This window comes from Phoxinus phoxinus (genome assembly GCF_949152265.1).
Source record: "Phoxinus phoxinus genome assembly, chromosome: 17".
Lineage (NCBI taxonomy): Eukaryota > Metazoa > Chordata > Actinopteri > Cypriniformes > Leuciscidae > Phoxinus > Phoxinus phoxinus.
In genome coordinates this window covers 33,004,770-33,018,091 of record NC_136892.1, presented here as the reverse complement: position 1 = coordinate 33,018,091, position 13,322 = coordinate 33,004,770, and the positions used below count along the sequence as shown (strand labels likewise).

The following is a 13,322-nucleotide window of genomic DNA, read 5'->3' as shown; positions in this document are numbered from 1 at the left end:
CCTAGTTCTGGGCCTTATGGCCTCAGGATCGTCAGTAAAACTGGGCCTACTGGGCATATGCGTCCCCTGCAGCGCTGGCTCAAACCCATTCTGGCCACTTACGCATCAAAGTGAACCATGGCTGTATCAAAGCCCTGGATCCTTGTAAAGTCACGACTGGTACCAGTTGGGTGTGAACATGCGTGTGGTCTCGAGGAGGAATGTGATTTTAACAGACGCCTCCAACCTAGGTTGGGGGGCTCTGTACGAGGACAAGCCTAAATATCAACTGCCTAGAAATGAAAGGCGGTTTTTCTGGGCCTAAAAGTCTTCCTCTCAAACCTGGCAGGGCACCATGTCTTAGTCCGGATGGACAACATGTCAGTAGTGTCCTATATAAATCGCCAGGGCGGTCTCAGGTTGGGCAACCTGTACACCATGGCCAAACACCTCCTTTTATGGGCTCCTGGATATAGCTCCTTGGCCTATACCTCTGAGGAAGGACCTCCTCATGCAGGCGAACAGGACTATCTGGCACCCCCGTCCCGACTTGTGGGCCCTCCATGTATGGCCCCTCAACAGGTATCCGGGAGCCTCCCTTAAAAGGTATTAAACACCATCACTGAGGATAGAGCACCATCAACTAGACGCCTCTATGCCCTGAAATGGTCAGTGTTCTCCGGCTGGTGTGCAGCTTGAGACCTCGACCCCTACTCAAGTGAAGTGCCACTGGTACTTTTCTTTCTCCAAGAGCTGTTGGACGCAGGTCGTACCCCCTCCACGCTCAAAGTGTATGTGGCGGCCATAGCAGCCTTCCACGCTCCTGTGGCCGGCCAGTCACTGGGAAGAAGCGACCTCAATGTGCGTTTCCTCAAAGGGGCCAGGAGGTTGAACCCGCCTCGGCCTCCTTCTATACCTGTCTGGCCAACCTGGGGCCTGTCTCGCTTAAGACTGCACTTCTGCTAGCCCTAGCATCAGTCAAGCGAGTGGGTTGAGTCCAGTGGTGTAGTCTATTTTTTTGTAGTGAGTATACTGTGACCCCCCGCCTAACCCGTCTCATACTAACCCGTCTCATCACCCCAAGCACCACCACACTCACTAATGCATACAGTAGCCTATGCAACGACATGTAATTGAGAGCATTATGAGACTAAGTGTTATCAACATGTCAATTTATTATAAGCAACACAAGACTTTAACAGCCAATGACATTTACAGCTGAGGAGACTGGACTGATTTTCTACTGTTTAGTGTTAATCACCATTTAACTCAGCCAGTTAAGAGCTACATTTAGCCTTAGATGTTATATGAATATGGTCCCTGAAGCACAGGTTTTATCAGCTGACAATAATAATAATAAATAAAAAAACATTATAGGCACAAATACAAATTTACTTTTAGAAATGGTGCTTTTGAAAGAAAATGGTGTTATTGTTTTGGCAAGTTTACTGTTTAAATTAAAACATGTATGAACATTTGTGTGATATTCCTTTTTAAAATAAGTTTTAATAGATTTCGTTATTATTATTATTTTACAGTACATTTTACTGTGCAATTTCTTTGAGTTTATACCGAACTTTTCTTTTGACAGGTTGTCGTAAAGACATTACAGTTTCTGTGATATGGTTGTCAGTCGGATTTAATGGGCGGGGTTTATGGTAATTGAGAATGAGCGTGCACGCGCGTCCCATTTGCGACTGATTGGAATTCATTAACACACACACACGTTTCACTATCACTTCTGACGTTTACGAAATATTTGTGAATCAGGAGAAGAGTTTTCGGGAAGGTCTCTTTACGCGCAAATCACTCACATATTTACTCGTATATTTACGAATGTTTCATGAATGAGACCCACAGACAGAAAATTTCACACCTAAAAATCTTTCAACCACATTATGTTTATATTTATTTGCAGATTTGTACGACTGAGACCAAAACTTCCCTCAATCAATGTGTTCTCAAAGAAACCGAGACTGGTATAAATCATTGTCCTATCCTTTATTGGTGGTTCTTTTTCAAGCTTTTGTGCTTTGTATGCATAAACAAAGCTTTATTTTATTTAATATTAAATGAATAACAGAGAACAGAAAATCAACAATAAGCCTTGATTGTGGTGATGTGTTATTTAACAGAACTCAGTGAGCTCCGGATTATCCTGATTGGAAAGACCGGAGGTGGGAAAAGTGCCACTGGAAACACCATCCTGGGAGAAAAAGTCTTCAAATCTGTAACTCGAGAGTCTAAAAAGGAATTTAGGATTATTAATGGAAGAAAAATTTCAATTATTGACACTCCTGGTCTTTTTCACACAAGTTTGAGTGATGAAGAGGTAGAGAGAGAAATTAAGACGTGTATATCTTATTCTGCTCCTGGTCCACATGCCTTTCTAATTGTTGTTAAACTGGACAGATACACAGAAGAAAATGCAAAAGCAGTAGAATACATAGAAAGATTATTTGGTAAAAAGGCATTAAATTACACCATGGTACTGTTCACTCATGGAGATCTACTAGAAGGGCAGGACATTCAAACATTTGTGCGCAGCAGTCCAGAATTACAAGCATTTGTCAGGAGATGCGGGGGACAATATTTTGTGATTGATAATACGAAGCAGGATTCAAAGCAGGTTATGGAGCTGCTACACAAGATTGATGAAATGGTTCTTGATAATGGTGGAGAATATTACACTAATGCCATGCTTCAGGAAGCAGAGAGAGCAATTGAGGAAGAGAAACAGCGGATCCTGAAAGAGAATGAAGAACAGAGAATGAGGGAAATCGAGGCTCTAAAGTACAAATATCAACAATGGGAAGAGCAAGAAAAAATGCGCAAAAATTAGCAAAGTATCAAGTGTGAAGAATTCCGCTGGGCTAAACAATGATTTCTTTCAGAAACTAATAAAGATTGTTAAGGATGTCATGAAATGATGATCTTCCCTAAGATATATCAGTATAAGAGCAGAGGTTTCAAATCTATTTTGTTTTAGATGTTTTTTTTTAAAGCGGTCTTATTGATAATTCAAGGTCTGATTCTGAAACATCCACAAAGTGAAGAGAGAAACTAAAAAACTTTTTTAAAGACTTTTTCGATTGTACTGTATTCCTCACAAAGCTAAAAAATGAAGTCTGTCTACTTTCAAATTTAGACGATGAAAGACTTTTATAATGTCTCCTATTTTTTGTACAACTGTTATATCTGTTTTTCAACTGAGAAGTTTTTACACTGTAAACATTGTACTTTTTATTCGTTTTGTTACTATGTGTATGTGAACAGTAATGCTGTGATAATTGGTGTCTTTTCAGGTTTTTTTTCTTTTAGTCTGAATATTGAATTTGATTTGTATCTAGCATATGCAACAGTTATACATAAAAAAAAAAAAAAAGTTCACAGTTTGCTTTTGCTTTCATTAATGTTCTTATCTTCTGTAATTGTGTCACTGCAGCGGTTATCTAAAGCTTGACCAGAAATATTCTGCATCGCTGAACTGATGGACCGAATGAATGGATCTGAGTCACGTTAACAATAGAATAGTTGTGAGATTGGCTCATGCAACAGCTTTTATATGTGTGACGATATCATTCAGCTCTGTGGTAGCGCTAACCATTTCTATTGATTTGTCAAATTAGTTTTAATGTAGAAATGACAGATTTTTTTTGTTTGTTTGTTTGTGAATGACATTTTCATAAGTAGCAACTCATTGACAAAGCTGTTCTTCCCCAGAACTAATAACAGTAATCATGGGAATAAGTGCTTTGCTGTTAGAGAGGAAAGTGCTTTTACTTATAAAGAAACAAATCATACACAGACACATGGACTTTACAAACCCATCCAGTCAATTCCCTCCATATTTCATCTGAATAACACAACAACGCTTGAGACAACTTCACAACATGATGCCAGTTTCTTGCCTATTGACATGCATTGATTGCACAGATAATTTGTTCTCTTTCTTATTCTGAAAAATGTAAAATATAAAGTCATTTATTTTTTCTAGCTTTGATTTCATAATTAGTCCCATATTTGATTAATCTAAATATATAGCATAGTTGCTGTTATTTTCACTTTAACTTTATTTTTTAACATCCATTATGTCATTGAGTTATGTATGTTCAAAAATGTATATGAGAAAAGTGAACTCGTATAAAAAAAATTTTTATAAATATATTTTCACATCATTCTTTACACTGAACCTGTGTGTGATGCGCCATCGTGTGGCGAACATGTAAACTACAGGAAAGTTTATCAAGACAAATCTAAAAGGTCTACATATAATCTAAAACGTTCGAAAAGTATTTATTTACATAAAACAATTTAGGCTGTGTGAGAGGTGTGTTCAAATTTATTTACCTTATTATCAATTTATTTAAACTTCATTCCATTTAATTTAGTTAATGACACCAGCATGCAGTATTATTGATCACTGTGACACTTTGGTGAAGCTTTTTTATACTACAAACAGTATTTTAATTTGGAACCTGAAAACCAGACCCATATAGAGAGAGAGTTGCGATAACTCCATTCACTCCAATGGAACGCTTTGTTTACAGCAATGGCGGCTCGTGGAGCTTCTCTTCTTCCGCGCCGTAGAGATGCAGCAGAACAAACCGTTTGCGACGCACTTTTAAAAGGTGAGAAGTTTAAAGAATAAGATTGTATATTATCAGTACATCTAAATAAAAATAACCTGTAAAGTAAAACCTCCTAGTTGATTATTACTCATTAAATTAGTAGAGTTAAGGGGTGTTATCAGATAATTTACAGATAACTAACAGATTAGGCTAGGATTGGCTACTGGATAAAGTTAGTAAGTAACACCGTATTAACTGTAAAATCTGTTCTCTTAATTCAGTTTCATCCATCGGTTTTGGAATTAGAGAAAATTAGTCTAAACATATATTTTTTGTAGGGTGGTGTAAGTTAGTTCCCTTTCAAAAGCTACAATCGATGCTGCGCTGCTTAGCGCATTGGGAACGTCTTTAATCGTGACCTGCTGTGAATATAGTGTGTAAACACGTCGATGGAATCGACCGGAAGTAATATAGCCTCGGTCGGTGACGTCATCGGCGCGCACCCGCGACGCGAGGCTATAATTAGATGAGCCGCAGGTGCATCGTCAGGTCTTTTGTCTTCAGAGACCTTTCTGTGTTTGGTGTGCAAGCATTTATCTCCTCTCTATCTACTACAGATCTTTGTTAGGAGTTATTTAGTTTATCACTGACAGTGTGCAGATTTTCTCTTTCTCATCTCTCTACGATCTAAAAGGAGTTTAGAAAAAGTGAAAGAGAAATGTGTCAACGGAGTAAGCGCTGTGTCCCTCCATGTTCTCGTCCTATGTCAGAACTGGATACACAAGCTTACTGCTTTGTTTGTTTGGGAAAGAGCATGCTGCCCTTGCGTTTGAGCATGGTGAATTCGAGCACAGTGGAATGTTCACAGTTAAAGTGCTTCGCGTTCGCTTTGCTTATTTCAAAGGGGTGGCACCCACAATGCGATTGTGGGGCTCGCGTGTCGATCTGGCTGAGAAGCGAGAGACGGGTGCGTCCTTTTCGCTCGCTCTCTCTCCAGATCGCGATGTCCTTTTGCCTGACTACCGAAGCGTGCCTCGGCGCTTCTTCGGCTCGGGCAGAGGACATTTAATCTCGTGAGTTTGCCGCCTACGAGCGTTCCTCCCGTGATAATAAAAGGAGAACTGCTCGGGGCGATCGTTCGTGCAGTGGCCAGACTACACTGATCACAACAAAAAGACACTCAAAGATTATAAATAAAGATGTAAATATAATTTATATATTTATACATGATGTGTCTTTGTGCCCTCGACGTCGATCAATTTGACTATCGCGGGTGCAGAGGCACGCGATTATATGATGCTGTCTTAGATTGTAGAGACGCGCGCGAGCTTTCTCTCCCCTGGGATCGTATTATCACATGCATTTTCAGCGGGTCAGGCTGGTACTGCGCTGTACACTACAGGCATATACCAGGCTGATCTTATGAAGGATTTAAATACAGCCTGTCATCCAGACCGTGTCTGATTGATATTTGGCTGTATTTATTGCTGATGAATTGAATGATGATGAGAAATCAGATATTCAATGCAATATATCAAATGCTTGTAATAATTTATTGTCTGGCTGTTCTTTGGCCACATTTAATTCTGAGGGATTAAATATTGTAAAAGCCATCTAAAAAATATATATATATATATATTATGATGGACTTTGAGAGTACTGACTCCGAGCACTTCTCTCGTTATGATAAGCGTGTGAGAGGTTACTCGAGTTGGTGACTCGTGCAGTGGCCAGATTACAGCTAGACTGTCCTCCTTGAGGATCTCCATGACGTTAACTCGTGCATGGGGAAAACCTTATTCTTTGTGCCCTTGACGTCAATTTATTAGACTATCATGGGGGCATGTGCATACGATGATGCGCCAGTCCGAAGAGACGCTCGCTGGCTATCTCTTCTCTGTGGCTCATCGTCATTTAAGGAGTCAGCACTACCCACCATGCTGTGTATAAGGACATCCACGCTGGTGGGGGTCAGACTGGTGCTGCTCTGCACACTATGGCAGTGTTGCAGGCGTACCAGGCTGATCTGATTTAAAAAGAGGGCTCAAAAGCAGAGTGTGGCGAGTTGCGTTCCCCCTCGTAATGACTGGGGACCGGTTTGTCGCGCTCAGCAGCCTCATAATATACCAGAGACAGAAATCCTGAGTTTTTTTTTGTCCCAGGTCTGTGGGGGTGTGCCCCTTCGGGGTAGGGCATGTAAAATACATCAATCAGCTCCTACCTGACACCCTCACGAAACCACTGTTACATCCTTGCCACCTTTGGTGATTCAGGGGGTAGCGGTGTCCAGCGAAATGTTGAAGGTTCTGTTGTTTCCTGTTATCGCCCAGGACACAGAACAGTTAACATTCCCCCAATTCGAAGTATTAAATTTGGTACCCTTTAAAGAGACTTTGGCAGTGTGAAAGCTACTGCCGAGTATCTCTTTTTGTGTCCTAAAGACAGTAAAGGAATATGTTGCCCTCCTCGTTTTAACGGTGTGTTCCCACTACCATAAAACAGAAGTAGGCGCATCTGCTGTCACAAGAAAGAAATGGGGGACTGCGTCCGTTTTTAGATCTTTGAGGCTTGAACCGTTCCGTCAGAACGCTCAAGTTCAAGATGCTAACTATCAAGTAGATCGTGTTGCAAATTCAACATCATGATTGGATCTTCACGGTCGATCTTAAAGACGCATATTTTCACATAGAAATATTGCCACAACACAGGAAGTTCCCGAGGTTTGCTTTTGGGGGCGAAGCCTACCAATATCGGGTTCTTCCATTCGACCTAGCCATGTTACATAGACGATTGACTGATACTGGCACAGTCTCAGGAGCTTGTGCTTTCGACATCAATATCGATCCACGCTTCTCTCTATGGGGTTGAGTTGCAACGCTAAGAAGAGCGTTCACTCTCCAACGTGCTTGGGGTTTAAATGGGACTCTGTCACCATCGGGGGCACAACTGTCCCCCGCTTGTCAAGACCATTTTTAAACACCCTAAAGCAACATCTGGCTAGGTCAGGATAGGTCTCATGGCAGCTGCGTCCACAGGGATCCCTCTGGGCCTTTTGCACATGAGACCACTTCATTTGTGGCTCAAATTCCCCAAGGGCAAATAGAGGCAAGAGCACGCATTGAGTGCTTTGTGTCCTTTCTAAAAATCCATGTTTATGGTAAGACACGCGCTGAACGCTTTGTGTACTTTCTAAAATCCATGTTTATGGTAAGGGTTACGCGCTGTAGCTTCGTTCCCTTTCTACGTGGTTCAGACCCCGGTTTCTCACCTTGGGTCCCACTCTTGGTGCGTCTTCTCGTCGCATAATGCTAACGACAGACGCCTGCCTGTCGGGCTGGGTAGCGGTCTTAAGTGATCGTCCAGCCCAAGGGTTTGGGGAGGCATCATCTTGACTAGCAAATCAATTGCCTCAAGTTGATGGAATATGTATTTCTGGCCCTGAAATACTTTCTCCCTCAGTTGAGACTCTGTCATGTCCTAGTGCTAGAGCGGCAGCCTCTTACTTAAATCACCAGGGAGGTCTACGCTCACGCAATCTGTACAGAATAGTGAGGCAGATTTTCTCTGGGGCCCGGAAAAGTTCCTGTCACTCAGGGCAGTGTACATTTCCAGGGCATCTGAATGTGGGAGCAAATTTACTGTCCGGACAGAAATTACCAATGGGGGAGTGGAAATTCCACCCAGATGTAGTAAAACAGATCTGGACCAGATTTTATGAAGCGGAGGTGGACCTCTTCGCCGCCCAGCGGACAGCGCAATGTCTCCTCTTCTCTCTGAGTCACCCAGCCCCCTGGGTCTGGATGCGATTGCGCACACATGGCCCAAAATGCGCCTGTATGCGTTTCCTCCAGTGGCTCTGCTCCCAGGAGTTCTAGCCAGAGTTCGCCAGCAAGGGTCTTGCCTCTTACTGATAGCGCTGCGTTGGCCGAACAGAGTATGGTTCTTGGAGATATTTCTCTCCTCAACGGCTCGCCATGAGCGATTCCGGAGAGGAGGGATCTTCTCAGGCGGAGGGTACGATATTCCATCCCAGGCCCGACCTGTGGAATCTTCATGTTTGGCCCCTGATGGGTACCAACTGAGGGACACTGGGCTTTCGCCTGCCGTTATTGAGACCATTCTAAGTGTTAGGACTCCCTCCACTAGAAAGAGTTATGCCAACAAATGGGGTGTCTTTGAAAGGTGGTGTGTTGTACATAATGCAGATCCGGTCAACTGTCAGATTGCTTCAGTTCTGGATTTCCTGCAGGGAAAATTATCAACAGGTACATGCCCCGCCACTCTCAAGGTTTATGTGGTCGCTCTTTGGCTTGCCACGCCTTGGTTGACGGGGTGCCACTCGGGAGACATCCTCTGCTCGCTCGCTTCAATATTGGGGCCAGATGACTGAGGCCTCCCGTAAGAACCAAAGATCCCTTCGTGGGACTTAGCAATAGTCCTAGAGGGTCTGGTTGAGACCCCCTTTTTAACCTCTAGAGTCAGCGTCTGATAAACTTCTGACCATAAAGATGTTTTTTCTTATGGCTATAACCTCTCTAAAAAGAATCGGGCACATGCAGGCTCTGTCAATATCGCCATCCTGCTTAGACTTTGCCCCAGGAATGGTGAAAGTGATTTTGCATCCTCATCCTGATTACCTGCCTAAAGTACCATTCTCGGCTGTACATCCGTCTAGAGGCCTTCTGCCCTCCACCGTTCATAACGCCGGAGCAGGAGAGATCTCACAGACTGTGTCCAGTCCGTGCTCTTCAGGCCTACGTCCACCGTACTAGCCAGTGACGTAAGTCAGAGCAACTATTCGTTTGTTATGGGGGCAGCAACAGGGGTGCTGCCGCCGCCACTAAACAGACCATGTCACATTGGGTCAGGGATGCTATTGCTCTTGCCTATGAGGCGCGCGGCCAAGCTTCGCCAACGGGTCTAAGGGCTCACTCCACCAGAGGGGTCGCCTCCTCTGCTGCTTTGGCAAGAGGTGCCCCCTTGCAGTTTGTTTGTGATGCGGCAGGCTGGTCCTCTCCGCACACATTCATAAGATTTTATAGTTTGGATGTTCATACCACTCCGGGCTCTCACGTCCTTGAGCTGACATCACAAGCTAATGTCTAGGGCTTTCCTGCGTTTCTTGTGAGCACACCTACACAACCGTAGGGAGTCCAGACACCTTCAAGCACGGCGGCGTGGGTATTCTCGTTCCCAATGCGCTAAGCAGCGCAGCATCGATTGTAGCTTTTGAAAGGGAACGTTCCGGGTTACTTGACTGTAACCCTGTTCCCTGAAAAAGCGGAACGAGATGCTGCGCTACTTTGCCGTGCTGATGATGTCCCAGGACTGCTCTTCAGACAAAATATCCTGACGATGCACCTGCGGCTCATCTAATTATAGCCTCGCGTCGCGGGTGCGCGCCGATGACGTCACCGACCGAGGCTATATTACTTCCGGTCGATTCCATCGACGTGTTTACACACTATATTCACAGCAGGTCACGATTAAAGACGTTCCCAATGCGCTAAGCAGCGCAGCATCTCGTTCCGCTTTTTCAGGGAACAGGGTTACAGTCAAGTAACCCGGAACGATACATATTAGTTAAATAGCTATAACGTTTGACCGCGTGTGACAGCGGTGGGTGGAAGTGGTTAACATGAGGATACACAAGTTTTTCCTTATTACACGTATTAAATAATACAATTCCTTAATAATAAAATGCACCCTATTTATATAAATTGAGTGAATTGAGTTTGCAAAAACATATGGGTGGAGTGTTTTTAGGCATTGTTTCATTCAATTGACTATTACTTCAGCCCAGCTGATTTTTGGATTTATGCAAGGAAGTTGAAGGAACTAAGTGAGACTGAAAAAAGTCTCACTTAAAGTGCACAGGGCAGCAGTTTTGAAAAAGGAAGCATAGGCTAAATGGGAAATCATACATACCAGAACTGTAGTGATGTTGGCTGAGTGCTGGTAGGTGGAGGAGCAGTGATGTTGGCTGAGTGCTGGTAGGTGGAGGAGCAGTGATGTTGGCTGAGTGCTGGTAGGTGGAGGAGCAGTGATGTTGGCTGAGTGCTGGTAGGTGGAGGAGCAGTGATGTTGGCTGAGTGCTGGTAGGTGGAGGAGCAGTGATGTTGGCTGAGTGCTGGTAGGTGGAGGAGCAGTGATGTTGGCTGAGTGTTGGTAGGTGGAGGAGCAGTGATGTTGGCTGAGTGCTGGTAGGTGGAGGAGCAGTGATGTTGGCTGAGTGCTGGTAGGTGGAGTAGAAGTGATGTTGACTGAGTGCTGGTAGGTGGAGGAGCAGTGATGTTGGCTGAGTGTTGGTAGGTGGAGGAGCAGTGATGTTGGCTGAGTGCTGGTAGGTGGAGGAGCAGTGATGTTGGCTGAGTGCTGGTAGGTGGAGGAGCAGTGATGTTGGCTGAGTGCTGGTAGGTGGAGGAGCAGTGATGTTGGCTGGGTGTTGGTAGGTGGAGGAGCAGTGATGTTGGCTGAGTGCTGGTAGGTGGAGGAGCAGTGATGTTGGCTGAGTGCTGGTTGGTGGTGGAGCAGTGATGTTGGCTGTGTGTTGGTAGGTGGAGGAGCAGTGATGTTGGCTGACTGTTGGTAGGTGGAGGAGCAGTGATGTTGGCTGAGTGTTGGTAGGTGGAGGAGCAGTGATGTTGGCTGGGTGCTGGTAGGTGGAGGAGCAGTGATGTTGGCTGAGTGCTGGTAGGTGGAGGAGCAGTGATGTTGGCTGCAGTGATGTTGGCTGGGTGCTGGTAGGTGGAGGAACAGTGATGTTGGCTGAGTGCTGGTAGGTGGAGGAGCAGTGATGTTGGCTGAGTGCTGGTAGGTGGAGGAGCAGTGATGTTGGCTGAGTGCTGGTAGGTGGAGGAGCAGTGATGTTGGCTGAGTGCTGGTAGGTGGAGGAGCAGTGATGTTGGCTGAGTGCTGGTAGGTGGAGGAGCAGTGATGTTGGCTGAGTGCTGGTAGGTGGAGGAGCAGTGATGTTGGCTGAGTGCTGGTAGGTGGAGGAGCAGTGATATTGACTGAGTGCTGGTAGGTGGAGGAGCAGTGATGTTGGCTGAGTGCTGGTAGGTAGAGGAGCAGTGATGTTGGCTGAGTGCTGGTAGGTGGAGGAGCAGTGATGTTGGCTGAGTGCTGGTAGGTGGAGGAGCAGTGATGTTGGCTGAGTGCTGGTAGGTGGAGGAACAGTGATGTTGGCTGAGTGCTGGTAGGTGGATGAACAGTGATGTTGGCTGAGTGCTGGTAGGTGGAGGAACAGTGATGTTGGCTGAGTGCTGGTAGGTGGAGGAGCAGTGATGTTGGCTGAGTGCTGGTAGGTGGAGGAGCAGTGATGTTGGCTGAGTGCTGGTAGGTGGAGGAGCAGTGATGTTGGCTGAGTGCTGGTAGGTGGAGGAGCAGTGATGTTGGCTGAGTGCTGGTAGGTGGAGGAGCAGTGATGTTGGCTGAGTGCTGGTAGGTGGAGGAGCAGTGATGTTGGCTGTGTGTTGGTAGGTGGAGGAGCAGTGATGTTGGCTGAGTGCTGGTAGGTGGAGGAGCAGTGATGTTGGCTGAGTGCGGGTAGGTGGAGGAGCAGTGATGTTGGCTGTGTGTTGGTAGGTGGAGGAGCAGTGATGTTGGCTGAGTGCTGGTAGGTAGAGGAGCAGTGATGTTGGCTGAGTGCTGGTAGGTGGAGGAGCAGTGATGTTGGCTGTGTGTTGGTAGGTGGAGGAGCAGTGATGTTGGCTAAGTGCTGGTAGGTAGAGGAGCAGTGATGTTGGCTGAGTGCTGGTAGGTGGAGGAGCAGTGATGTTGGCTGAGTGCTGGTAGGTGGAGGAGCAGTGATGTTGGCTGAGTGCTGGTAGGTGGAGGAGCAGTGATGTTGGTTGAGTGCTGGTAGGTGGAGGAGCAGTGATGTTGGCTGAGTGCTGGTAGGTGGAGGAGCAGTGATGTTGGCTGAGTGCTGGTAGGTGGAGGAGCAGTGATGTTGGCTGAGTGTTGGTAGGTGGAGGAGCAGTGATGTTGGCTGAGTGCTGGTAGGTGGAGGAGCAGTGATGTTGGCTGAGTGCTGGTAGGTGGAGGAGCAGTGATGTTGGCTGAGTGCTGGTAGGTGGAGGAGCAGTGATGTTGGCTGAGTGCTGGTAGGTGGAGGAGCAGTGATGTTGGCTGGTTGCTGGTTGGTGGTGGAGCAGTGATGTTGGCTGGTTGCTGGTAGGTGGAGGAGCAGTGATGTTGGCCGGGCGCAGGTAGGTGGAGGATTAGTGTTGGCTGGGTGTTGGTCGGTGGAGGATTAGTGTTGGCTGGGTGTTGGTCGGTGGAGGATTAGTGTTGGCTGAGTGCTCTTAGGTGGAGGAGTGATGTTGGCTAACTGCTGGTAGGTGGAGGAGTGATGTTGGCTGAGTGCTTAGGGAAGGATTCATGACGAGGTGGATGTCAAAGTATTTGAAGTATGTTAAAGGGCACCTATTATGGAATTTTGAAATGTACCTTTCGTGTAGTGTGTAACATAGATCTAAGTGAACAAAAACATCCTGCAAAGTTTGAAATATGAAAGTGCACCGTATATAAAGTTATTGTCTTTCAAAAGTAAGAGTCGACTCTGAGTCATTTTTATGAATCGTTAGAAGACCGAAGCTTTTTCTCTGACTAGATGACGTCAACTTGTCAAGTTATTTGAATACGATACGCCCACTTATTGCGCTCCAAGGCCAGCAGGGAAAACTTGAAAATATCATGCCGACGAGACGCTGTGTTCTGAAGTGCGACTCAAAAGCCAACTTTATTCATCTGCCCAAGGAGGAGCAT

At 45.5% G+C, this 13,322-nt stretch overlaps 1 protein-coding gene across 1 annotated transcript; it reads left to right on the top strand.

Annotated features, from left to right (window-relative positions):
* Nucleotides 1-2,098: 2,098 nt before the first annotated feature.
* Nucleotides 2,099-2,821, top strand: LOC306984566 (GTPase IMAP family member 7-like; the record flags this gene model as incomplete). The annotated part of the gene is made up of 1 exon (XM_079586039.1): nt 2,099-2,821. The coding sequence occupies one exon, from the start codon at nt 2,099-2,101 to the stop codon at nt 2,819-2,821; it is 723 nt and encodes a 240-aa protein (XP_079442165.1).
* Nucleotides 2,822-13,322: the final 10,501 nt, after the last annotated feature.